At 38.0% G+C, this 26,168-nt stretch overlaps 1 protein-coding gene across 1 annotated transcript in view; it reads left to right on the plus strand.

The window, feature by feature from the left end:
- Nucleotides 1-21,784, plus strand: part of mcf2l2 (MCF.2 cell line derived transforming sequence-like 2) — a 120,640-nt gene extending 98,856 nt beyond the window's left edge. The window contains exons 29-35 of the mRNA XM_034706807.1: nucleotides 1,607-1,705; nucleotides 5,472-5,543; nucleotides 5,984-6,091; nucleotides 7,145-7,254; nucleotides 9,540-9,655; nucleotides 18,105-18,178; nucleotides 20,293-21,784. Coding sequence (XP_034562698.1) covers nucleotides 1,607-1,705; nucleotides 5,472-5,543; nucleotides 5,984-6,091; nucleotides 7,145-7,254; nucleotides 9,540-9,655; nucleotides 18,105-18,178; nucleotides 20,293-20,384 — 671 coding nt within the window. The 3' untranslated portion in view covers nucleotides 20,385-21,784. The remainder of the gene's footprint in view (nucleotides 1-1,606; nucleotides 1,706-5,471; nucleotides 5,544-5,983; nucleotides 6,092-7,144; nucleotides 7,255-9,539; nucleotides 9,656-18,104; nucleotides 18,179-20,292) is intronic.
- Nucleotides 21,785-26,168: the final 4,384 nt, after the last annotated feature.

The following is a 26,168-nucleotide window of genomic DNA, read 5'->3' on the forward strand; positions in this document are numbered from 1 at the left end:
CCATACTAGTTAGATCAACCAAAGTTATATTGAGTCAGCATTTCCAAGATGGCAACCACCGACTATAGGCTTCAAAAGAAGACTACATCCACAGTCTATGAACAAAACTCGCAAATAACATTAACTGTAATAGAAAACAAACAAGCATGTTTTAGTACTAGCTCCATTTAACCCTAACTAGGATGGTACCAAAATGACCAGGTATATTACCAACTTCTACCAATAACAAAGAAAACAACTGTCAAAGCTCAGAAAGCTGTAACATGCAGTTGAAATTAGGTTAGGGGAAATGTGGTATTTTAATCCACATTAAGAAAATAGCCTCCTCTCTCATACTGGCCTAAAAAAGTCTTTATCATCTATAAAGCAGATTAATTTCCTAACAGACTCATATCACTGTCATTTATTGGTATATTTGAGCAATGTCAATAACTGACTGTAACAAACTGTACATTGATTATTACTTTAATTTAATCCTAATAATAAACCTTAAACAAAGCTTATTAATTAACTCATCTCATACAGTTACATTGCACGGTTCACATATACTTGCAATCATACAGTGTAGTTCTCTGTAACCAGCGAGGAATGTGCTGTCTGCTGTATTATATGGAAATCAATGCTGAGTGGATGGCCGTTGTTCTTCTACAGAACAGACTGAAGAAAGCTCTCTCTGTAGCTGCCTGTGCTTCACTGTCCACTCAGTAAGCCCAAGGTGTTAGATCACCAAAGAGAGGACTGAAACCAAGTATCATTCTGTCTGTGACTTGACATTCAGTCTGACATTCACACTGTGGCACAGCATTCTGACTCAGCAGTGAGATATAGCTGGAGTTCAAACTGTGGGTTCACAAGATGTTTAACCCCAGTCATTTCCATTGAAGTCGCTAGGTGTGAATGTCAGTCAAAGGGAAACGTCCTTCAAACTTAGTGAAAGCTGTTCAGTGACTGCGTTGCAGTGATGTTGCATCAGGAAAGAGACATCCTAAAAAGTCACATTTATTCAATTAGTGATGGCTGACAGCTATTTATGTGATGCCTCCCGCTTTATTCTGACTTTGAAAGTCTAATGGGACTCATCCATTGACGTCAGTCTCCATTTCAAAAACTGTTGAACCAAAAGGGGGCAAAAAAGTGAACTTACTTGCTCTTTCTAGCCTTCTTGTCTCATGTAAGTTTTTTCAATTTATGGATTAGATCTCAGCCCAATCCATATCTGACCCTCTGTTATTACATAACCAAAGTTTATTTTCTTAATGTCATTGAGAAGACTAAGTCATCCATCATGTCATGGCCTAAAATAACTCCCTCCACTAAAAGCTTGTCTGAAGATAGCATTGGTAATGGGACTTGTGTTTATGTTTTGTCTTCCAATGCTTCAGCCCACTTTGTGCTTCCTCATCCCCTCATCCCATCATCCCATCATCTTGCGCTGTTGTTATTGTTTACTTAGCTCTTTCACAGCAGTTTAAACATCTGTCCAGCCTGCTTAAACTCTTAATTACTTCTTCCTTACCTCCAATTTATTCCATTCTGCTTCCTTTTGCGTCCCTCAACCTCCTGTTCCCTTCCTCATTCCTCCGTCCTGACGCCTCTCCGACTATAGACCCTGCTGCTAAGGAGTCAGAGCCCACCCGCCGCTTCTCTCTTACCTCCTCTCTTGCCTCATCCACCTCCTCCTCCTTCACAACCAGACGCACAAAAGGTACCTGACTAAAAGTGTTGTTTTTCTGCTGCCGTGTCTTGCTGTTACTATAAATTCTTGCCTTTTCAATAGATCATTTTCTCCGTCTTCTACATCCTCTGATATGAAACAGCACACCAATAGACATGCCCAATCTTGATTGACAGCTTCATTCAGAGGTGCAGTGTTAGAAAAATGAGAGTATTACAACTGCTACATTAAACACATGTTAAAAAAATCTGTCCAAGAACAGGGAACTTTTTAGATCATGCATTTAAAACCATACTTCAGAGAACCCACAATCATCTTTGCCAAATAAGTATATCAAACATTAGCCATATATTGAACAGTCCTACAAGTTCAATGCAGTTGGGCCAACAAGCCAGAGTTTAATGTGCAGAGTATAGAACAGTAAAAGGTGAAGCTACAGGGAGGAATTCTGTGCAAGAAAGAGATTGTAGAAACTATGAAGAGACCAAAAACAACAAGTTGATACTTATAACTGGACCATTACTGTGAAATAAATTCATTCAGGTGTCAAATCAATGCCAATATTCTGTAAATGAAAACTTAAGCCATGTCAAAAAATTACTGGGTTTTCAGGCTTCATAGCAAAACAATGATTATTGTATGCCTTCCATGACTAACAGACTGAAATCCTTGTTCCTGTGTCATCCCTATAATTGGTTAACAGTGGCACTGACTACTTCAAAGCAAACTGCAACCCAGTTGATTCACGTTTTAAGCCTTTTAAAAAAGGCATATGTGTTGATTTTGAGCATGACCCTCTTTTGGAAGAGTTGCACCCCAGCCTTGATACACCCACGCAGAAGCTGGTTGTGTTTATGTATTCTTTGACTTACTGTGACTAAGGGGCGGCTGTGGCTCAGTGGTAGAGTTGGTCGTCTCTCAATTGGATGGTTTGGGGTCCTGCAAGTCCTGCTGTCCAAAACTGACAGTGCCATATCAATGGGGATAGTTGATACTGATGGGTGTGAGCAGATTCTGCTACCAGGGTATGAATGTGGTGTGAATGGGTGAGTGTGACATGTAATGTGAAAGCATTACAGAAGACTAGAGAAAAAAACAGCTTAACTGAATATGAATATCAGCAGATTGAATGCTAAGAGCTGTTGTGTTCGGTTATACATTTAAGGCTCATTTTTAGGCCAGTTAAAGTCAAACTTCTTATTGATATGAGAAAACAACATATACTGTAGTTTCATTTATTGTAAAAGTCAAGCATTTGCCAAAAATGAAAACAATGTGAAGGAGGCAAAAAAAAAGCTGCAAAGGAGTAGACATACATGTTCTTTTTATAAAGCAACAATATGGAAATAAGAATTTTGATAAGCTGACATTTGGAACGTAGGGTGACATTCAAAGTGGCAGTGAAGTGCAATCTATTGCAGGAATACAGATGAGAAGTTCATTTTCACACTGGGCAGGGGCAGCGCAGGAATTAAAAACACCAGAAGAGAGCTATTGAAGATTTCTCTTGAACCGTTTCCTCTCAGTCTCTTCTTGGCTTTTATTGCATTTCTTTTGTCCTGTGTGCGGGCGAGGATGTTTCAATAACGTTCTAGCGATGAGAGCGCTTCAGGTCACATTGGCTGTAAAGTGCTCTGTAAAGTTTGGAAAGTGGATGTCACTTTTGGCCTCTGAGTTTAATTCTCATCCACTTTTTGCAATGATATCAGGATGAAATATTATGCTGCAGTTAGAAACATCCATTGGCAAAACACTGTACCTGTGCAATGTGTATGCCAATGTATGACTGAAGTTGAGGACTTACCTTACCTGTTAGTTTATGAACCTAAATAGGAAATAGCCTAGTGAAAATATTACCTTTTCATAAAACAGGCCCTGAATTCTTGACATTAATTAAGAAATTACACTCAGAAAGTGAAGCGCCCCTTTGACGCAGATGACAACCTGACATGTCAAAGCATGTGAACCACAGATGAAAATTCAAAAATGAATGATGACTTCATTCAATTACTTTCAGGATTCTCATATTGTCCCTTCTGGCATAATTGTTGCCTTCATGAGCTTTACTCTTATGACAAGTCCCAGAGAACTGCCTCTGAAATCTGTGAAGAAGGAAACATGAGTAGTAATAAATTAAAGAGGGCAGGTAAAAAGAGAGCTCAAGATGCTCATACAAGTTTAAAACAGGTCCCCAGATTACTAATTTTAAATAAAAGATGAACCCTGAAAGTCTTAATTAAAATCCATCACAGTTTAGAGATGTACTTTTTGGTTCAACTACAACCAAACACACTTTTCATAAACTGTGTTTATTGTGCTGTTTAGATTATTTATGATATTTTAGCTAAACTCACACTTAGTTTTGCATCTAAAGACAGTAGAAACATTTTCTTTTTCCGTGCAATGAAGTCATAAAGTGTACAAATATGAACAACTAATTGCCAAAACTAAGAAGATTCAAGCCCCAAAAAAATAACTTGGGATGGGACATGATTTTCGAATGCTTGACTCTTTGTTCACTTATTAAAAATCAAAGAGTTAATGTGAATAAAATCTAATTGTGAAAGTATTATTTTCATTGTTTTTACCGGCACCTGATATGGCTATAGAGCGTCTTAAAGCTGTTTGCTGACCGCATTAAATAACAGAAGAAGAAGAATGCTAACTACATTTAATAGCAAAAGAAGAAGAAAACATTAGCAACAGTCGTTATAAAGATGTGTGTAGTGGTGTCAGATATCGAAATGGAGAACACTGCAGAGCCTGAGCATGGCTGTAAGATGAGATACACACCATGCAGCTGCATCACAGACAAAACTGTGAGGCAGCACCTCGTCCCGCTATATTATTACGAATAATCGCCGAATAGATGACAGTGATTATCGAATAGTATTTTGGCTTGAAATGCCCATCCCTAAAATCAACCTATCATTTCGGATCCATTCAGATATGCACTGCACTCTGCTAATGTATTAGCATTGTTTAAATGATGGTTTTTGGTGTCAGACTTTAAAGTTAAAACAGATAGGACTTGTTATCATTTCTTATTCTGCCCATAATTGACTTCATCTTTTTAAATCAAAGATTCTTGTCAATGTTTTTTTTCCAATAGTGGGCACATCAAAACTTTTGTGCACAAAGGAATCAAATGGGCCCACACCAAGAGGTACTGAGAAGACTTTAATCTTTTTAAACTGTCATTTCACACCATACCCACCTCAATGATACACCCTCAGTTAAAGTGTATTCATATTTGACTCATGCCACCTACCTATAGTATGAATATCATCAAATACTATTTATAGTATTATTGATGCTTTGTCAATCATACCCCTATATTAGATTTTAAAAACTACTCTTAATTCAAGTAGGGAGAATAAAGAAGAGCCTCAGTATTCCAGCACTCATCATTGCCTTTAATAAAGCAACAGGAATACATTCTCAACTTTAAAATGAAGTTTTAAAACACTGAAAAAATTAATAAAGAGCTGAGAGTATTTTACTTTTTAAAGTGCAGTTCATTTTTTGCTGTTCTCCAGCAGTGTCAGCATTTCCTCTGTGTCCCAAATAACAGCATACACATTTGGGCTCTATATTTATAATTGTCTTATCAAAGTCATTCCAACCATTTGAAAAATTTGAAAGCCTTTCATAGAAGTTCATCATCACATATTTCATGTTCATACTTAAGTGATTGAAAAAATGTAATTCATACTTTGGGTTAATTCTGTATTCCTTTTTTTCAAATACTTGTTTGTAACTAAGCCTCTTGATGTATGATGTTTCTCCATGCCAGGTCCTCTCTCTGCTAGCATAAAGAGCAAGAGACACGAGATTAAGAGTGATCCCACTCCGTTTGGTTATGAAGGTATAAATGAACATATACATTTACAGTATGTTGTGCATGTAGTGTACAGGCTTGGAGCATGCTGGGCCTTTAATCTTGTTGATTGGGTACAGTTTAAATATGTTATTTTTGTGTATTGTTTTATTTTATGTGTATTGGTTGTGTGCTTGATCACCTTCTGCACTTTTTTCCATTGCTTGCTCACTGTGTTGACTTGTATTGTGGTTTGTGGAGTGATTCGACATTTGCAATGCATGGTCATCAATCAGTTCTATTTATTTATTTTCATAGGTTTGTAGTGGTGGTGGGTTTCTGGATGTCTCGAGTGGTTGTCCACTTGTTTGATTCTGCATGAGTAGAGTGGCTCTTTGATTAGATGGACTGAACTGTGGTTGTGTTTGATAATGCTGAATGAGAATCTTAATGGAAAGGAACATATAAAGCATTTGACCTCCCTCCAGATACTTTGCGCGGTGCTATGGCTGCAGTCAGGAAACGTCAGAGCATTACTAACAGCACTGCTGCTGCTGCCGTCAGCGCGACTGTACCTAGATCCACCTCCCAACCAGGTAACTGCAGTGCAGGACTCGTTTCCTACAGCCATTTGTGTTGCTGTCTTCTTGGTGGATTTTATTTCAGTTTGTGTGTTGAAATTTTTGAGAGAAAGTTTCTTTTGGTTGATGATTGAGCTTCAGGGTAGTGTTTCATTTCTTATTATCTTTTGTTTTCAGACTGTCTGAAATGAAATCTCCTGTTCTCTCCACAGCCATGTCTTTTCCCCTCAAATATGGGTCTTGTAGAAATAGCTCTGAAACATCTTATTATATGTATGTGCTTTTGGTCAACAAGTCATTATAGCTGCATTTCAAATTGTTGATTTGTTATCTACCTCAAGTAAACCACAAGACACTAACAAATCTAACACTATCTGGGAAATTCACTTAGATTAGATTGCGTCCCTTCAGTTGCACCAAGAATTGCACAAAATTTAACCCCCCTATCTGTCCCCTCAACGTCTAATTTATAAAGCAAACTGCATTAATGATATTGAAGCACAAAAGAGCTGCAGTTCTCTGCAGTTTTGCACTTAGTTGTGTCTGAGATAAGCTGCCAAATCCATGCTCTCTGCTGCGCTGTGTGCTCTCATCCTGACAGCGCAAATTTCTATCCACAGTATATGATGGGCTGAATTGTGAGGGGACGTCCTTACCATTTCTGGGGTCATATCATGACATTTGTGATACAAATTTCACAGTTTAAAACAAGCTAACTTCCTGGAATAGACTAGCAAAAAGCAGCTTGTTCAGATGTTAGCTGTTAGCGTCAGTGTTACTGAAATTGGATTTTGCAATGAGGCTCATTTACATAGAAAAGGGTCTGTTTTTCTTCTAACCACTCCTACCGAAGGATTGTATAACCAACAGAGCTCACTTATTGGAAAAATGCTCATTTCGCAGTATGAGGTGCTTTGAGATGTTTAACTTTTGTAAATACTCTCATAACTTCACAGCCACATAGCTTTCCTTTTCAGTGACTATTGACATAACCGGCCTAGTGGATTAGTGATATCCTTCTGGATTTACAAGATAACTTTATTAACAATGTGTGTTTGTTCCCCTCAGGCTGGGCCCAGCGGCGCCTCCCTTCGATGGACACAGACGACTTTGAGACAATTCCCTCCAGTGCAGAGGAATCCTCCAACTCTTCAGATGAGGAGGGCAACAACAAAAATGTAGGTATCATTCATGTATGACCCTAGATGTTACTCGGAGAAATCCTGTGCCTTCTGTCTGAAATGTATTTAAAAGTGAAAATCCAAAACCCAAAGGTGCAATAGTTTCATTCTGAATTAAAACAAGACATGAGTTCATTACCGCTCCAAATTGTCAAACTTTGCCCTAAATGAAAAATGTAGCTCAACCAGACATGTTCTGGTCCTGCTGGGAGACATCAGCTCTCTCCATAAATCATCACATTCTACAATCACTCAGCGTCCCTCGACAGCTCTCCAGTCATCCATCGTTTCCTCTCCACTCATGCTTCACTTTCGCCTCTTTTCTACTAAATCCCCCTCTGATCCCCCTGTTAGAGGACCCCTCCGCCGCTTAATTATTTCCCATGGACATGTGTCTCATTAGCAGCAGGCACTGACGACTTGACATTTAAGAAACGAGAGAGGAGAGACAAAAGACAGGGAGGATTATAGCTGAACAGGTCTGCTGGGCATGGCAGCCTTTCCACATCCATTATAATCTGTGTGATGTACAGCAGAGACACACTAGCACACAATCAACACACACACAGGAAGGTTGTGCATGCATGCACACACTCTTTCAAGGAATTTACATTTTTACATGATACAAGAGATGCCAGTTTTAATTACTTGTGATTATAAACAGTAATAAAAATGTAAATCTTCTCTCTGGATGCAACTTGCAGACAACAAACAAGTAAACAAGTGTTACACCAAACTTTCTGGTGTGTATGGGTGCTATAAAAACATAAAAAATTACCTTAAGTTTAAAGGGCCTTTGTTTACATCCTAAAATACTCAATAATGTATCAAACTAGTCAAAATCAAAGTAGTTTTTATTGAGCTTGTAGAGAACATATTCTTTGAAATCCTCTAAAATTGGATTTGTTGCTAGTCTGTTGCTGAAATTACACCTCCCTTTAGATGATTGACCAACAATTTATGGACATGTCTTACAAAGGATAAATTCTCTGCTAATTTTCTCTAACTTTTTAACAATTGATAAACATGCACTAAAGGTAAGCAAGAAAGTAAAGTTTGTTTTTCAAACACTTCACCGCAAAAACGTGACATCACAAAGGAGCAGGCATCAGTGGCAGGAACATGAATAAACCAGGGATGTATGCTTTTAGTTTACTACACGATTTAACCTTGTCACTGTCACAAGTCCACACAAGAATTACTAGTCCGTTAAACAAGTTATTGGTCTTTTTAACATTATGGGTCTGAAATGCTGGTCATATGTTGTGTCTCAGCTATAACGCAGCCACCCTTGATTGGCATTGGATTGGCATCTCATAGCACAGCGCAGTTTGGTAGTATGTTGATGTAGCATATGTAGATAAAGTTGTATGTAGGCTGTGTCTGGTTAACTCAACCAGAGTGATGCGCAACCAGCACAGGCATGTGTGCGTTAACCCATCGACATTGTGTTCCTGCAGCCTCTGTGGTCTGGTGTTTCACTGTGTTCAATGAACTCTGCTCAGTTTGGACTTTTTTTCAATTCAACTCTGATCATTAGACTAGTTGACCATGAAGCAAACTGGAAAAAATACTGATGTGTCTTTATGAATTAGCAAAGCAAACAGGACCATTAGTATAAAGCCTGACTATTAATCTATTGATTTTTAATGTCTTAAACTGCACCTGGAGGGCAGTTGTCATATGAAGTAATAAAATGAAGACTCCAAAACAGCCTTTTTGTTTGTTTGTTTGTTTGTTTGTTTGTTTGTTTGTTTGTTTGTTTGTTTGTTTGTTTTATACATCATTATCATGGCAAAGATAAGCAATGAGTGATTCATTTAACTTTTATGATAAAACAGATGATGGTGGTGGTGAGATAATAAAAAAAAACACTACTTACACATTTAGAGGATGGAATCAACTGAGAGAAAAAAGTTACTGCTTTGACCACATTTGGTGCCAAAATCGGGTCAAATCAAAAGTTCCTCACAGAAGCTTTAATATTGCTAGTGATCTCCCCCATGCATATAAATACAAATGCATGGAACTTTGCAGGAATGGAACAATGGAGAACTTTTTTTTCAAACAAGTGACTTGCCTGGTTTCTCACACAGTGCAAATAAAAAAAGTCAGAAAAAAATCTAATGTTCACTTGCTTGTTCATGAAGATCTCCAGCTACTAAAATCTACTGTAAGGGATATATGTCTTTATATTCTGCCAAAGTAATGGCCAGCTAAAAATGAGAACTAAATGCAGAGTTAACCTCAACTTCTTGTTGAACTCACTTCCTCTCCTGCAGGGGGACAGCGGGCGTTTCCGGGTGCAGCTGACCTATGAGTCTCGAGAAGCGAAAGACCTCTCTCTGGAGACGGGCGATCTGGTTCAGTTTGTGGAAGAAGCAGAGAACGGACACTGGTGAGTTCCAGCTGGCTCCTTGTAGAGCTGTGTAATGTCAGTCCACTTTTTTTTGCCCTCTCATTATTTCCCTGGTTTGGTCGCAGCCCCTCCTGACTTAGCACTTTCTTTGAAGTCTCTGGCTCAGTGGGTCTCCATCTGCCAACTCAAACACATCTTGATCCAAAATAAAGGTGCGAAAAAAAACATAAACTTACGAGTTTGTTCCCAGTACAAACAGAGCGGGCATGTCACAAGTAAGGTAAAAATAAATTGTGTGATATTGCATAATGTTTTATTTAGGGCATTCTTATAGAGTGAATTATCCTCTATGTTTGCCCACAATGAAATATAATTGCTGTGCACATTCTTTCTTTCCACTCGTATTTGTGCAATGTTTTTTTAGTTCTCCTAAAGAGATTATATTTTTGGTGTGTTTAGTCCCTATTTAATCAGCTTTTATATGTTCAAGTGATAGTAAAAGCCTTTTAGACCTGCACTTATAATTATAACAAAGTTACACTTAATGCCCCCCTGAACATACCTATTGTGGTACAATTTATTTAATCATCTGAGGTACCTCAGAGAGATTTCAGTACAGAAATGAACATTCAAAAAGCAGTCCAGGTAATCATATCTACAAAAACACAGCTAAAAGGGCTTTCCAAAAAAAAAGTTTCTGACAAAATTGATGGCTGGATGGATGGATGGATAGATAGATAGATAGACAGACAGACAGACAGACAGACAGACAGATGGATTGCTGGAAGGATTTCTGGCTGGATGGATTGATGGACGGATGGATGGATGGACAGATGGATTGATGGACAGGTGGATGTGTGGATGGATGGATGTCTAAGCTAAATGGTGTTTAACTCCATACAATCTGCAACTATATGCAGAATGGTTATTACTTTTCATTTTCTGTCTTAAAAACTACAAAGTTTCCCCCTCCTCAACAACACCAGTGGTTTCCTATAGTTTCTTCTATTTTAGAGGTCTGTCCTCACATCCTGCACACCAATGCGCTTCCCAATCACAGCGTAATATGAAAACACATGCAATACAGGCACGTTTTTTGCAGAGGCTATCAATATCTCATATCAATTCATCAACAGCCATTTCAACCACCTGTAGCTGTGCTTTGGTCATTTTTGGCAGCAAAACCACTCAAAGGTGCCATATTGCTGTCAGCTCGTATCAAGACAACCTGTCCAAATGACCCTGTTCGACTGTGTGCTTCTGTCCACCCTGCTATTTAGAATTTCACTAATCATCCAGCCATCCGCTCGTTCAAAAATCCCATCAATGTGTCCTTTTCATGCATCATTTCAGATTTAGCTAAATGCCGCGGTCAATTGCAGCAATGTTGGTGCCAACATAATTCGACAGAGTCTAAATTGAAATTTACAAAAGCGTACCAGCTTTATTCATGACATTGGGGCTCCATCTTCACAACAGGGGCATAACTTCATAATTCTGTAAATGTCCGACCTCACTATGAAGAGGAATGTCAACATTGTTATCAGATCCAAAGTTGTACGCCTGATTCAGGAGGAATTTTCAATGTCAAAGTATCTGCACAAAGCCTGCAGGATGATACTCCCTGACAAATGCCTTTCCCTTAAAGAACATAAACAGATGATGATTCTTTTTTAGATACATTTGTGATTTTGTAGGGTGTGTAAACACAGTCACATCTTTGTCACAGAGATGAGGAGTTGATTGAAGACATCTCTCTCCGGTGTTTGTGTAGCAAGCCAGATTTAGAATTACATGAAGAGCAACTTTAGAAGAACAACTACCGTCATCTGTTCCTGCAGACGAAGCACCGCTATTGAAGCATCGACAAACCTTTATAGAGCACAGCAAAGTTGTGCTGCCTGGGTCTATTTCTCACTAACTTTATTTCTGCAGTGGTGTTTTCGAGGTAATTGTGTTTTTTATGGTTTTCACTGATGAAAGAAGATGGTCTTTTTTAAATCGCTGTCTCATGCTGTTCAGGCCTTTTTCAGATAAAACAAACTGAGGGTACTTTACAAGCAGTGCTTTACTGTTAAATTAAATAGAAAAGGTAAATCAAAAGGAAATTACTCAGCCTTAATGATTTTTATTTTTTTGTTTAATCTTTACACTGGATTGCACACCCCAACCCAATAACAGCCTTAGCCCAAGATACTGTGTAAACTAAAGCAAGTGATATAGATCATTCAGGGAGGTTTACAGTCCGAGAGGGTGCTTGTATATTACAGTCAACACAGAGGAAAGACGTCATCATCATCATCAGGTAGTCACGCTGTGTTTACACTAAACAAAGTGAAAAGTGCCCTCATCTAGGTATTTTAAGCATCCTGAACTCAAATAATCTAGGTTCGTATGCATGCCCAGCCATTGCACAAACAGGACAATAAGTCTTAACGTACCGTTATTCAACGGCCCATTTGGCTGTAGCGTTAGCCGCGTGAACGACTGCAAATAATTGGCCAATTAACTAATTGCGCCATGAAAGTGAGGCTGGTGCAAAACATCATATGTCCAGTGAACCTCCCCGAAAACCCCAATCCAACAAATTTGAATTGCGCATGCCTACTACGCATAAACAAAAAATAAACATGGCGAGAGGTACCGGTGTGACTGAGAGAAGATCAAGAAAAAACTAGTTTTCAGCAGAAGAAATGGACATTTTAGTACAATAATTTAGAATGAAAAAACAGCTATTATCAGCAAGTCAATGGTTAAAGATAACAAACCAAGGATAAAGGGAAAGTTTGGCTGAAGATCTTGAACCAGGTAAATGCGTGTGGTGTTTCTGGGCGCAAAGTAGAAGACCTACAAAATGAAATAATGTCTTCGCATATTTCGTCTTAAACGGTAACGCATAAGCATGATCTCCGCCATCCTTTAAACAGCCTAACAGGTGCGGTAATCCTGCGTTAGCACCTGTAATGTTGGGTCTATCTCCTTTACATGTAATGCTTTGTTGGGGCGTTTACCTGGCTCATGCAGACCGCTAATCGATTTTTCTTTCACCATTAGTACAAATGGCCCGTTTTCATCGCTAATGGCTGGACGGGCATACAGACCCTGAACTTTAACTCTCCTACATTTAAGATGTAATTTTTTATCCTGAACTGGCTGAACTTAATTACTCTGAAGAATGCAAGGTCAACAAAACGCACAGGAGGGGGGATTCATAAGAATGGATTGCAGCCTCTAGTTTCACTAAGAATTGTGCATCATTTGCCCCCACTACATGATCCATCTCAAGGTCTACTATACAAAGTATATTGCGCTAATGATATTGAAACACAAAATCGCCCACAAAGTTCTGCAAAGAGTATCGTGTTTTATTTTGTCTGATTTGAGCAGTGAACATCTTGAGAATTGCATTCTGCACACTCATAATTATAGGACTAAATTATATCAAATAGTGTACATGATGAGCTGGATCAGGGGAAGTCCTTGCCATTTTTATAGTGGAGTCAAATTACATAGAAGCAATCTTGCAAAATGCACTGTGTTCAGTGTGTACGGCACAGTCTGTATGTGCAGGGGTTGAGCTGTAGACAGCAAGACTAATTTAGCTTTTGATTATAATAAATTGTAATAAAGTAATAATAAAGTCATGCAATCCTTTTGTGAATCAGGCCATAATGTGTGAGATTTTTGCTAAATCAGAAACACACAACCTTACACAAAAGTAGTATCTCAGTTTTCTTTGAATATGACAGACTTGCTCTTGATCTCTGTTGTTGCATTATCTTAAGGGTTGAAAACTGTATTTATGACTGGAACTGAGTTCTGGCAGCACCAAGGTTTGGAAGGACGCCTAATGCAAATACATTTTACAAAACTTATATAAACACTTAATGATTTCCTGAATTAAAATATTGAAGTAACACTTTTTGATACTATGTTTTGAATACTTTTAAACTATTTTCAGTGGTTTACAAAAAACGAGAATTTATGTTTCTATTTTACGTAAAACAGTGAAGCTGACATGGGAAAAAGATCCTGTGAAAAGGTTAAGAAAGCTTATAACTGGCAACATTTATTGAATCAGGAATAACAGCTTAGTTAATTATAGGATACCTTAGAGTGCTTTAAAATTCAGCGCACGCAGCAACAAGTATCTTGTTTAGAATAACATCATAAATTGAATTCACGAAAAAATTACACCTTATATTATTTACTAATGAGTAACCATGACAAAACAGAACTATAAAACTGATGGCAGCAAAACAAGACAGGATTCAGAGTTAAAGAGGATGAAGTAGAAGCAAAACTCAGGAAGTAAATGCAGAAACGGACATTAAGGAATCTATTTGCATCAGAAGAAATGCCTTATCAATCAGAAATGACTACTCAATCTGCTCTGACAGTTTCATCAGCATCATTTGTAAGATTTATGACAGGACTCTTGATTTTGGTCGCAGGGTTGTTCAATTTGTCTCATAACTGTCTACTTTTTGGTCAACACATCTTAAATTCTGTTGCTGTTAAAATATATTTCAATCTTATTTTTGTCCTATATTCTTTAGAAAAATACTGCATGCTGAGTCAGTGATTCCACATGCAATTATTAAGTAACCATGAAGGTGTGCAAAAAGTACTTCTAAGCTGTATGCAGCTGATCTTGTACCTCTGTTTTTATAATGTTCAGGACCAAATTGGAGCCAGACTGAGTAAAAACATTCTCATATTTTACCCACAAGCTTGACATATAGTATATAATGCCAACCATACTTGTTAAGCCCCAAAAAGTTGCCATAAAAAGTTCCTTTACAGCTGCTTATATTTAACCCTGTAACATAGTGGCAGCCTGTCCATGGTGTACTCCGCCTCCAGCCTGATAGATGCCAGCTCCAGCCTTCTATGACCCTGAAGAGCATAAACAGATATAGAAAATGGATGGATGGCCCTTACAATATAATGCATTGCAATACCACAACACTATAAACTTCACCCTCTGATATTGACTTGAATCTATCGTCTCTGACAGAGTATCAAGAAAAATCGAACATTTCGCATCAGAGAGTCAGAGTTTGATGTAGCGCTGTAGTGTTGGATTGTGTTAGATTGTGTCTGCGTTGATGATATTATGTAGCTATGCATTGGGAAAGCCTTTTCTCCACTTCCTCTGCTATCTGTAATCATTACCCATTCCAAGACTTTCCTGGTTCTTGAGCTTGGTCCACATTAATCAACCAAGCCTGAGCTAGGAAATGAGACACGAGTGCTACCCTGCTCTCTCTCTCTCTCCCTGTAAGGATTAAAGGCTCAGTGTGGCTCGTTTGGAATTAAAATTTCATTCACTGTAGCATTGCCCTGATGAAGCGGTGGGAGATCCAACAACAAATCGTGTGACTAATGGCCTATTGCCAAATGGCTGAAAACACAATGGCTCCAGATGAATAATAAATATCAGTTTCATTCACCGCACTACCACCATCTATCCTTTTGGCAGGCCAGAAAAACAGAGGCCACTGCCTTTGTGAAGAAACTGCCTTTGGAATCCACAGCTGAAACACTGTTTTGGTCTCATGCAAGCTCTCTGCATTTAGAAGTGACTAATACTCAGTCAGATAAAAGCTTGACTTGCTTTGAACATGCTCATTTTTTATCATCTCATGCATATTTCAGTGCTAAAAACCGTCTCCTTTCTTCTACATCTATTGGCTTTGCTGCTAAAAGGTCTCACTCCCTCACACTTGTCTCTCGTTCCCACTTGAGGAAAATAAAGAATTCATAAATTCTCCCTTATGTTTAAGCTTTAATGTTCGATCAAAGTTAATCTGCGACTATATATAATGAACTGTGTGCTGCACCCTCATATATGCTCCACACATGTGCCAAGGTTTGTGTTGGTGCATTCCTATGTGTCTGCGTTCGTTTAGGTCCATCCGTTTTATGCATATAAATAGATTTTTAGGATGAGTTTGTGTGTACGCTGATGATGGTTCCTTTTCCATCACGAGCTGTTATATGCTTGCTAACGTAACCGTCCCAGAAGTTTGTCGCACCTTTCCAGATTTAGGCTTTCATTTCACACCCACAACACATACACTGTTCCCGTCCCAACTCCTGTGGGCATGCTGTTGGCAGTGTGAGGTGTGTTTGTATAACGGCTGAGAACACATTAGCACATCCGACCACATCCTGTCAACACAGTATGAGCTGAATAAAGAGGGAATTACTTGACTCTGATGTATAAATGAGTCTTACAGCAACTTCCTACATCCTCAAAGTCAACTTTTTTGGAGGCAGAGGCATGCTGGTGGCTCAGCTGGAAAAAGAGGAAAATTACAGAGTTTTTTCAGACAGATTTAGACTGACTCTTTTCTGTCTAGGCTGGTTGCTGTTGTTGCATACAAAGTCAAAGAGACAAAATCACAGCCTAGGAAATAGGTTATTAGATGATTCATCAGGTCACAACTTATATTCAGTACCAGAATTTAGTGTTATGCCAGGGGTGACCTTATAACAGGAAAACAGGAGAAAAATAATACTAACAAAACTAATTTTTTCAAGTGTATTATTTTCTTTATGTAAGAAGACATGCCATTGTAGTCTTTTCCTCATCTTAATCATTAAGATTTTTTCACTTTATAATTGAATGGATACCTTGTTTGGATGTTACAACACACTATAATTAACTTTGGTCCATGTTAAGCCACGAGAATACCATGTCTGACAATCACACTGTATCAATCACTATATAGTGTGTAATTTGTGATTATTTATTTTGGGGATAAATAAAAATAGGGATACAACTAAAAAAGAGCTGAAAAAGTATTGTTAGTAAATTCAGTTTATAATGCACTTCATCAGCCTAGCTAAAGCTCACTCCAGACTTATAAAGTAAACTCACTTCTAACCGTTTGAAATATAGCCCTTCTCTCTGTCTACCATAACACCAATTTTCTGTTGATTTTTATGCCTTTTACTTTTACTTTGGACCATAAATAACAAAAGCAACAAATAACACAAAGTGTACTTTTTGCAGGATTTCAAGGGTTGTCTGGTAGTACAGCTCTGTGCACCAGTTGCTAATTTGACTCAGGTTGTCAAGACTCTAAACATCCATTTAATATTGTTTAATTGAAAATAATCAATTTCTGATAATAATCAATTTCTGATAATAATAATAATAAAAATAATAATAATAAAAATAATAATACAATTAAAATAATAATAATAACAACAACAACAATAATAATGATAATAATAATAATAATAACAATAATAATAATAATAATGATAATAATAATAATAACAACAACAACAACAACAACAACAACAACAACAACAACAATAATAATAATAATGATAATAATAATAATAATAATAATAATAATAATAATAATAGTAATGTATGACCAATTATAGATTAAAATACTCTGAGGTAGTTCATCTTCGTGATTCAAAATCTTCTGCAACAACACCTGACTGATAAACAACCCCAGTCAAACAATCCAAAACTAAAGGAGCAGTTTTCAGGTCAACTTGAAACTGTGGTACTATTTTTATCTATGAAATAATATTACGTAAGCAGATATGACTCTGTTATATTATCTTATTATGATCCAAGCTAAAATGAAGTGTAGAGAAAATGTGGTTCCCCCTTTTGATTTTATGTATGCTGCAATTTGCATAAAGCATCCATGCAAGTCACTATACCTCTTTATCAGGGAGACCAGGGCAGATCTAAGTCCTGCTTTTGTTAGCAAAAAAAAGGTTTAAGAGAGACTCTTCCTTTATTTATTGTTTTCCTTGTGAAGTGATGTATTTGACCAGTTGGCTTTTAGAAGTAGTCGACATTGAAGATGTGATTGTAATTGCAGCTGGTGCACAGTCATTGCTATGTTTAAGTCATTTAGAGCCAATATTATATACAGTGACATCACCTTTTGCTCATTTTTTGTACATTCGCACAGGACAATGGACTCTATTTTTGTACTGAACATTTGCAAGTAGACTATTTCTGATAAATCAGCAATATTGATTTTTTTTTTGCTTTTTTGAATTAATTAATTCATTGATATGGCACTTGTTCAGAACAAAGACCATCTCAGGAAAAAATAACAGGTTTACATCACACTCCTTGTTGTGCATTTGGAGAGATCCAATATAGATCCATTATGAGCAAGCACTTGGAGACATTTGGCATCAGTTTAAAAGAAAGAAAACTTCCGTGTAACAGGCGGAAACCTGGAGCATCACCAAACTAATTAGTGAACAGCCATCTGCTTTTTAAGTAATTAGAAGTTTTTGTTCATTTAATTATTGATGTTGTGACGTAAGAGTACCTTTGTGTGTCATTACAGAAAAACTTTGTTTTTAGCTTAAACAAAACAATTATTTTCTGAAAAAAGGAACCATTGGACAAAAAACAATGAGGTATTAGTGTGTTAACTTTCTTTTTGTGTACCAGTGAAGACCCTCCCCTGCATTGTGTTTCACCCTCTAGGCTAGTGAAGAACCTTATAACAGAGGAGACAGGGCTGGTCCCACCCAGTATACTGCAAACAGCATCTGAAGGAGGTCACTCATTAAGTAACAACTCTGCTATTTCACTCTAACCACTGGCAGCTCTGCTCTAACACTCTCACTTAACCACCAACTCCTCCTCTTCCTATAACTCCAACTTCATCGACTGCTCCCTCACTCTTTCACATGGCAGTTGGGGCCAGGAGGGATTGGGTGGAATTGGGTGGGCCCCGAGTTATATCCTGCTCTGGGAGAGGAACTGTTGGATGGGATTAAGTTTGGATGGAAGTTTGGGGCAGATTGGGGAGGGAGACGGGGAGCTTTTTGCTTGTTGGTTTGAACAATCAGAGCATGATGTTACTGATTGCGGCACTCCCACAACATCACTCACCCCATTGTTTCTTCCTTTATCTCTCTTTCTCTTACTATTGTAGATGAAGGTGTTGGACTTCAGAAAAACAATTGAAAGGTCATAATTGATTGTCTCAGTGGCAAAAAAATGGTACATATATATATATATACGTCCCTTGTTTGCTAATACAGAAAAAATGCATTCAAAAATTGTTTTGAAGTGAGCAAAATGTACTTGTGCTCTAATAAAAGGGACTTCTGTTCATATCAGGGTCTACTATCTTAAAATCTCAAAATCAATCTATGTAAGGGATAATTTATAGTGAGCAGAGGGTCATGTACATTAAAATCCCAATGCAAAACAGAGGGATGCCGTCACCCTACAAGGATTCTAAAGGCTGTAAAACCTTTTTGCCACAGTGTCAGCAGGCAGATATGACATGTCTAGAACTCCTTTACAGGGGTTGATTGGATATGATGTAATCAGGTTGTCCCTGGCATCACATTTTCTTTTGACCAATCAGAATCAAGTATTCAACACAGTCATATCAGGATGTACTATTTTACTCACTTAAAATGCTTACAAAACCAACCTATGTAAGGGATAATGTATAGTGAGCAGGGGGTTATGCAAATTAGCATCCCAACACAAAGCAGAACGGTGTTGTCTCTCCCTGAAGGGATTCTAAAGGCTAGGCAACTTACATTTTTGCCACAATGTCAATAGGCAGAGGTGAAATTTCCTCCTTCTAGGTGATTGATTAGATATGATGGAATCAGTTGTCCCTAGCGTCACATTTTCTTTTAACCAATCAGAATCAAGTATTCAACAGAAGCATATAATAAAGTCACTCTACATCAAATTTGTTGACTTGAAAAAGGAAGACTCACACAAGGAAATGTCTGTGTTTCCATGTAGAGGAACAGTGGCAGTGTAATTTAAAAAGGCAGCTTTCAACAAGGAACTTAAAATATGTCCTTCAATCTGCTTCTGTCAATTCAGAAGTCTCAGTAAACAGAGCGCTCCATAAACAAACACCTTTTATATGATTCTGAAGCTCACATAAAACAGGGGCTCAGTGCAGTGTTGCTAAGTTCATAGTTTGGTGCCACAAAATAGTTTCTCTCACAGGACAGTCACTCCTGGGCTCTTGGCTCTTGGCTCTTCCCCTCTCTCTGTTCTCTCACTTCAATGTCCCCTCTGTCCTCCATCCATCTCTCCTCCATCTCCTCCCTTTCATGCCGGCTTGAAGGCTGGTCCCTGAAGTGTTTGTCATGGCCTTGCTTGTTTTGCTACGGAGCTCTGTCCACCCCTCTTCAAAACAACTATCCCTCTCTTCTCTTTACTTGCCCTTCCTTTTTCCCTTATTTTATCTCTTCCTTGCTCTCTTCTGACTTTTTTATTTTTCAAACTTGAAGAGGACAGAACTCCACGCTCAAGTAGTTGACCTTCAGTATTTTGGTTAAGTGGAGCCCATTTGCAAAAAGCCCTCTTCACCTGTCTGTGTTGATTGCCCATGTCTGCCTTCCCTATAATTCTTTATGCACTCTACTGGCTGATATTGTTGCAGAAATTGAACGCCTCACTATTATGTCTCCTTGTTTTATAGTCCTCTTAAATCTGCATAGTTTGGTTTTTTATGTTTCATTGGCACTGCAGTCCAGGCTGTGCATTCCTCCTCCTAAACACTGTGTTTGAATGCCACAGTTTTTGCATATTGCCCTCATGCACGTTTTGCATATTATAGAATAAGTTTCACTAATGTGTTTGAAGTTTGAGCTGACTCTCTGACTCTGAATCTCTCTTATTTTTCCAGATATCTTCAGTGATATGTGTACAGCAGCACTCTCCGACTCGGATGAAAATGAAGCCAGCACCTGGGGAGACGTGTCTCAGGACAGCAGATAAACCAGAATTACTGTTGTAGTTTGATACCATGGACTACAAACTTTTCTGTTGAATCACAAAAAACATGGCGTTGACTCTGAAAGTGATTTTTAAACTGCAATTTCCTAAAGTGGACTTTAAAATCCCTGACTCCTTGTTTTATACTCTTGGTGGACTACAAATATGCCTGTTATTGTGTTAAGACTGTTTCCCTACATGGCTTGTTGAAGCTTCTTAGTGCAGCTTCTGGAAAAATCTGGAACTTAACCTGCCTGAATGCAACAGTGGGAAAGCCATACAAGACTCTTGATCTGAACAACTTACGAGCTGTTGTCTGTGGGAAATTGAAAACTGCATGGACGTGGACGCTGAACTTTAAATTCAAGGTTGGATGGATTCACATTATGTACTGTAGACAATGCAGCTCCCAAGTGGCCGGGCTGGATACCTGAGAGTTCACTTCTCATTTCTGACTTGGATAACCTTAGGGAAAAGTGAGAGATTCCATGTGCTGGTTGTGAGGCAGCCTTGGCGAGCTGCCCTGTTTCGCTGCTATGCTGCACTCAAGCAAAACTCTCTCAGACCAGATTCTGCCTCTGCTGACCCGCTTCGGCTGCTTCAACTTTTCAGGTTCAGACACTTCACAGTCAACAGCAGCCTCCAGAAGAACCTAAAAGTTTTCTTGCTTGTCTTTCCTGATCCTGCTAGAGTACAAACATGTCGAAATTACATAAGTTATGATATCTCTACATGTCAACTCTCACTCCCTGTAGTCAGAAAATATCTGGATAAATTGCTCTAAAGGGTCGAAAGATATCTCCTTTTCTATGTTTGAATTTATAACCGAGACACTCGTTCTCTGTGCAATGATGAAGAAAAATACCTATTTTACATATGGTTAACTTTCACTGGGATAAATTGTACTATTACGTGTTTATCCGCAGAGTTTCATACAGTAGAAAAAGGTCTGACAAAAACCTTTCAGAAACATAAAGTTAGACTTAGCTGAATTTCAAGATCTTGAGGCTGTAATGCACATTAATATTTGGTATGTGATGTCTTTATTTGCATAGGTCACTGAAAGGCTCCACTAGAAAAGGCTTTTGGTGAGCTCTAGTCTGACTTCTTATAACTATGTTTGCACCAACTATTAACATATAGATTGACATATTGATTTAATTATATAACTCAACCATTTTTTCATCCCTCCAGGGCTGCAAATGCCTAAAAAAGTTGACATGAGTGACTAGGCAAACATTTGCCAATCCAGACATCAAGCATTGAGGAACACTGGAATTCTTCCAAGTTGTGTTTCTGGGGACCTTCTGGGTAACTTCTCTGTTTTGGTCAAAGTTTTGTAACAATATTGTGTATACTTTCCAAAGCTAATGAGGCTATTTAAATGAAGTTATTCAACAGTTTTTTCTGACTAAGAAATCTGATTGGACAGGAGACAGTCAATAAGGGCTGATACAGAGAATATAACTGAGGTGTATGAGTATGTGCATCGCTGCACCTCAGACAGGTGCTCTGAACACTATTCAACAAATCTGTCAATCTGATGCCCCAGAATAACAAATTGGACTCTTATGTCACTGCTTGTCTGAAAAATTAAAGTACACAGATAAATGTCCACGAAGCAATCTGGTAACCCTGGACACAAACAAAGAAAAAGCAGGAGAATGTTTGTGTCACTCTGCAACAGTTCAGTTTAAGTTACTTTGTGAAGCTAGTTGAGTAGGGTGAAGTAATCTGGTAACACCAGACGCATTCACCCCAGTGAATGAGTCTGGGGCATAGTAACAGTCGCATGCAGGGATGCTCCTGGAAGTGATTTGACAGACCGACAACCAATTAGAGCAACACAGCGTTTGACTAAGCGCTGAACGGCAGACCAGCTGAGTTCATTAGTAAATTAAACTTTGACCAAATCATGTCAGCAGTAAAGCACACAAGTCTTTCTTCCGGGTTAACACTGTAATTGCAGTCGTTAACTCTTGTTCTAATAAAATGACATCAAGTTCGTTTAAAAATTACGCAATTCAACGGACCTCGGAAGCTGCCATCTTGACTGTTAGCAAATTGGCTGAGGCAGCTTCCTGTGTCGTCATCTTAGAGAACCCCCCCCCCCCCCCCAATTTCTAAATAAAGGGCTCTGATTGTTCTGGTCTATGTCAGATAAATAAGAATGACAGTGCTTCCAGACCCAATTGCCAGCAAAGACTGAATTTGAGCCAGCTGATGGATCTGGTGATCCCAGGCTATTGGAGAAGCTGCTTATAATGATCTGTAAATCATGACTCTTCGTGGCTATCTTCTTCTGCAGAACTGTTGTATCAAAGCAATATCACACTCAAGGTCATGATGTTGGACTGAATATCAGCACGTTCTGGATGTTTGTTTCGCATGATGGTATTCAGTACATCACTCCCTCTAGTGTGATATTGATTGATTGTACAGAAACTGAAAGTTGATTGGAACAGCAGCTTTTTGTGGATTAACAATCATTTTCACATTCCATGCCATCATTTGACTCAATGGCTACGTTTACATGCAACTTTTAATTCCTCTTTAATTCAGAATTAAAATTAAATCCTCTTTAAAAAGATAAAAAATGACCATGTAAACACCTAATTCCGAATGAAAATGACCATTCCGAATTAAACTTAAACCGAAGTAAGTGGCTGGTTCATTCTGATTTTAAATCCGAATTGAATAATTCCTCGATCATGTATACGTTCATTCCACTTTAAATTAATTCCGGTTGTTCTGCGCATGCTCGTTGCCTTGTCCTGTCGCGATGACGCACATATTCCGCGCTGGCGGGCACATATTCCAGGCTGAGGTAGAGCAGCTTTTGCACTAACCGGCTTTGATTCGCCAATGTCCGGTCTTCTGCCTCCCTTCTCCGGTCGTCTATCTCTCTTCTCCTCCTCAGCTGACGAAAGTGAAGCAGTATGTTTTTGTCGAGCTGCTTATTCAAAACTATAATCAAAATCAAAGTGAAAATTGATCATATTGTGTGGTCTTCCATGTTGTAACCGAAAATGAAAGAAGCAGGAACTGGAGTCTGTTTTCTTCCAGTAAACATAAATACGTCACGCCTGCCCCTGTCCAATCAGAACCCTTTCCAACCCCCAGACGTTAAGAGGAATTGAATAAAGACGATTAAATGTGTTTTCCATGTAAACCTCAACTCGGAATTACTATTTCCATGTAAACACGAAGGAGAAAACTTTAAATCTGAATTATTTAATTCTGAATAATTGATTCTGAATTAAAAAACATCATGTAACCGTGGCCAATGATCATAAAAATGTAATGATAGATGCAGCTTGAAAAAGTAAACTATGCCAATGGTGCTACATGAGAGTGTAATTCCAAAGGATTTCCTCTATGAGCTAATGGCAGTTGAAATACGTTCTAACAGCAAATGCACCTGAGAAACAAATCAAACATAATGTGTTTTTGAGTGATACATACATAATGAATAGCAGACAGGAAGTAAAAATACCATTCAATGTGGTATTATTGCAAGAAACCTGTACCTCAGATGAATTATGATGGAATAGTCACAACCAAGCTTTCTGAGAACTCTGCACACGTGTTTCACTGAATGGCAGCTGCTATAGACAGGACATATCACACTTAATATTCAATCTCTCAGATGAGATATAAGTTTGGCTTTTAGAAACCCAGACGTGAATAGCACGGATAGCATTCATAATATTGAATTTACTCATGCACACAAAAGTCCCCATGTCATGTTGATATATGTCCATATCCATACTGTATCAGTTCATGGCTAACAGACACAAACCCAATCAGAGACCAGATTGATTGTATTCAAGCCTTGAAAGATATTCTTCCTGAATCCAAGCCATAGTCCTGCTTTGCAACAGCGTCACCAGAAACATGGGAGTCTTTTTTAATCCATTCCAACAGAGCTTGCGACATTGTCTTTGTAACTGAGGTATTAACATTTCTTAGCATTTTGTAAACACTCCTGTTGTAGGTCAAGTTTGCTGAAATCATATATTACATTTATCCTTTTTTTCTAAAGTGGACTACAGTAGTTGCCGTTTGCTGCAAATGTTGTTTCAGGGAAGTACATCAGCTGTATAGGTTTCAGCTTCTTAGAGGGGGCACTCAACATCCAAAGGGGGCAATGCGGATATCTTGATGATTGTAAATAAACATCAGTGTTAGTCTTATATTACTTATTTTTTGTTTGTAAACATTCATTTTCTGTATGACTGCTGTATTATTGTATACCATTCACCCTCAGTATTTTGGCATTAAGTTGCATTTCTACTGATAGACTGAATTCTATGGACTGTTCACTAAGACATCAGAATAAGCACAGCTATATTGTACCATTAGTTGTCATGTCAGGTCATGTCTTAGGAAAATGCCCTAATATTTCTTCTGTGACAGAAAATATCTCCTTTGATTCACATTTACCCTGAGACTTATGGGAAATGATTAGAAGACGGGTTTTCAGAATACATAACGGACTGCAAGGACTAGTCAAAATATAAGACAACTGAGAGGAGTGACGGGGATAAGACTTGGAAAAGAAGTCAGGGTTTAAGCGCTCTGACTTTGATAAGTCATTGAAGATCAAATGGTTGTTGATGCTAGAATAGATGGATGGATGGTGAACGGATGGATGGATAGATAGATGGACGGACAAACTGATGGATGGATGGATAGATGGATGAATGAATGATGGATGGATGAATGAATGGTTAAATGGATGATGGATGTCCAGATGGATGGATGGATAGATGGAAGAAAAGACTACAATTGGTGATGTTTGAATGAATAGGTGAATTTATGGAGGGATAGAGAACTATAAATGGATGGATGGATGGATGGATGAAAGGGTGAAATAATGGGGATTGGATGATGGACTCAAGTGATAATTGATGGATGGATGGATGTTTGGATGATTAGGTAGACTGGTGAGTGATAGCTGTTGGTTTTGTGTGCTGAATGGATGGATATTTCAAAGATGGATTGCATTAGGGACAGATAGATGATATGTGCAGAAGAACAGATATATTGAAAGATATTTTGACTCTAACTTGGTCACCACCTGTATCAGAGGGCTGAACTCTTTTTAGGTCATATACATTTAGTATTATTGTAAAACAAAAAACATACTCCTTTTGAACATGCTGTACATTTGTTTATCTTACGTTAAATGAAAATTATTTTATCTTTGTAAAGGAAATATTTATATTGTATGTCATCCTGCTGCAATTTAATTGCCATTTAACAACATTATAGAATGTATCAAGTCTGTATATTATACAATCTGTCATTGTAATGTACATATTGGTTCATTGTGATGATATGCATTTACAACATGAATTTTAAAGTGTTACAAAATGAGTCTGTTGTTCTTTTTATTGACATCTTTAGATAGATAGATAGATAGATAGATAGATAGATAGATAGATAGATAGATAGATAGATAGATAGATAGATAGATAGATAGATAGATAGATAGATAGATAGATAGATAGATAGATGGATGGATGGATGGATGGATGGATATTATTTTTTAAATTGTTAAAACATTGTTCTGTATGGCTCAGCTTCCATAGAGAAAATTAGCTTAATCAAAAAAAAAAAAAAATCAATTACATAAAGAGATTCAATTATGGATTTTGTTTAGTTATAATGATGTTTTTTCAAACAATAACTTCACTTTGGAAAATATAGAGCCTATCCTGTGTGGTCAAATTAAGTTTTTGCGGTTTTTGATAGAACTGCATTGGTAAATAGTTCTGTAGT

This window comes from Notolabrus celidotus, chromosome 2, assembly GCF_009762535.1.
Source record: "Notolabrus celidotus isolate fNotCel1 chromosome 2, fNotCel1.pri, whole genome shotgun sequence".
In the NCBI taxonomy this organism is placed as follows: Eukaryota; Metazoa; Chordata; class Actinopteri; order Labriformes; family Labridae; genus Notolabrus; species Notolabrus celidotus.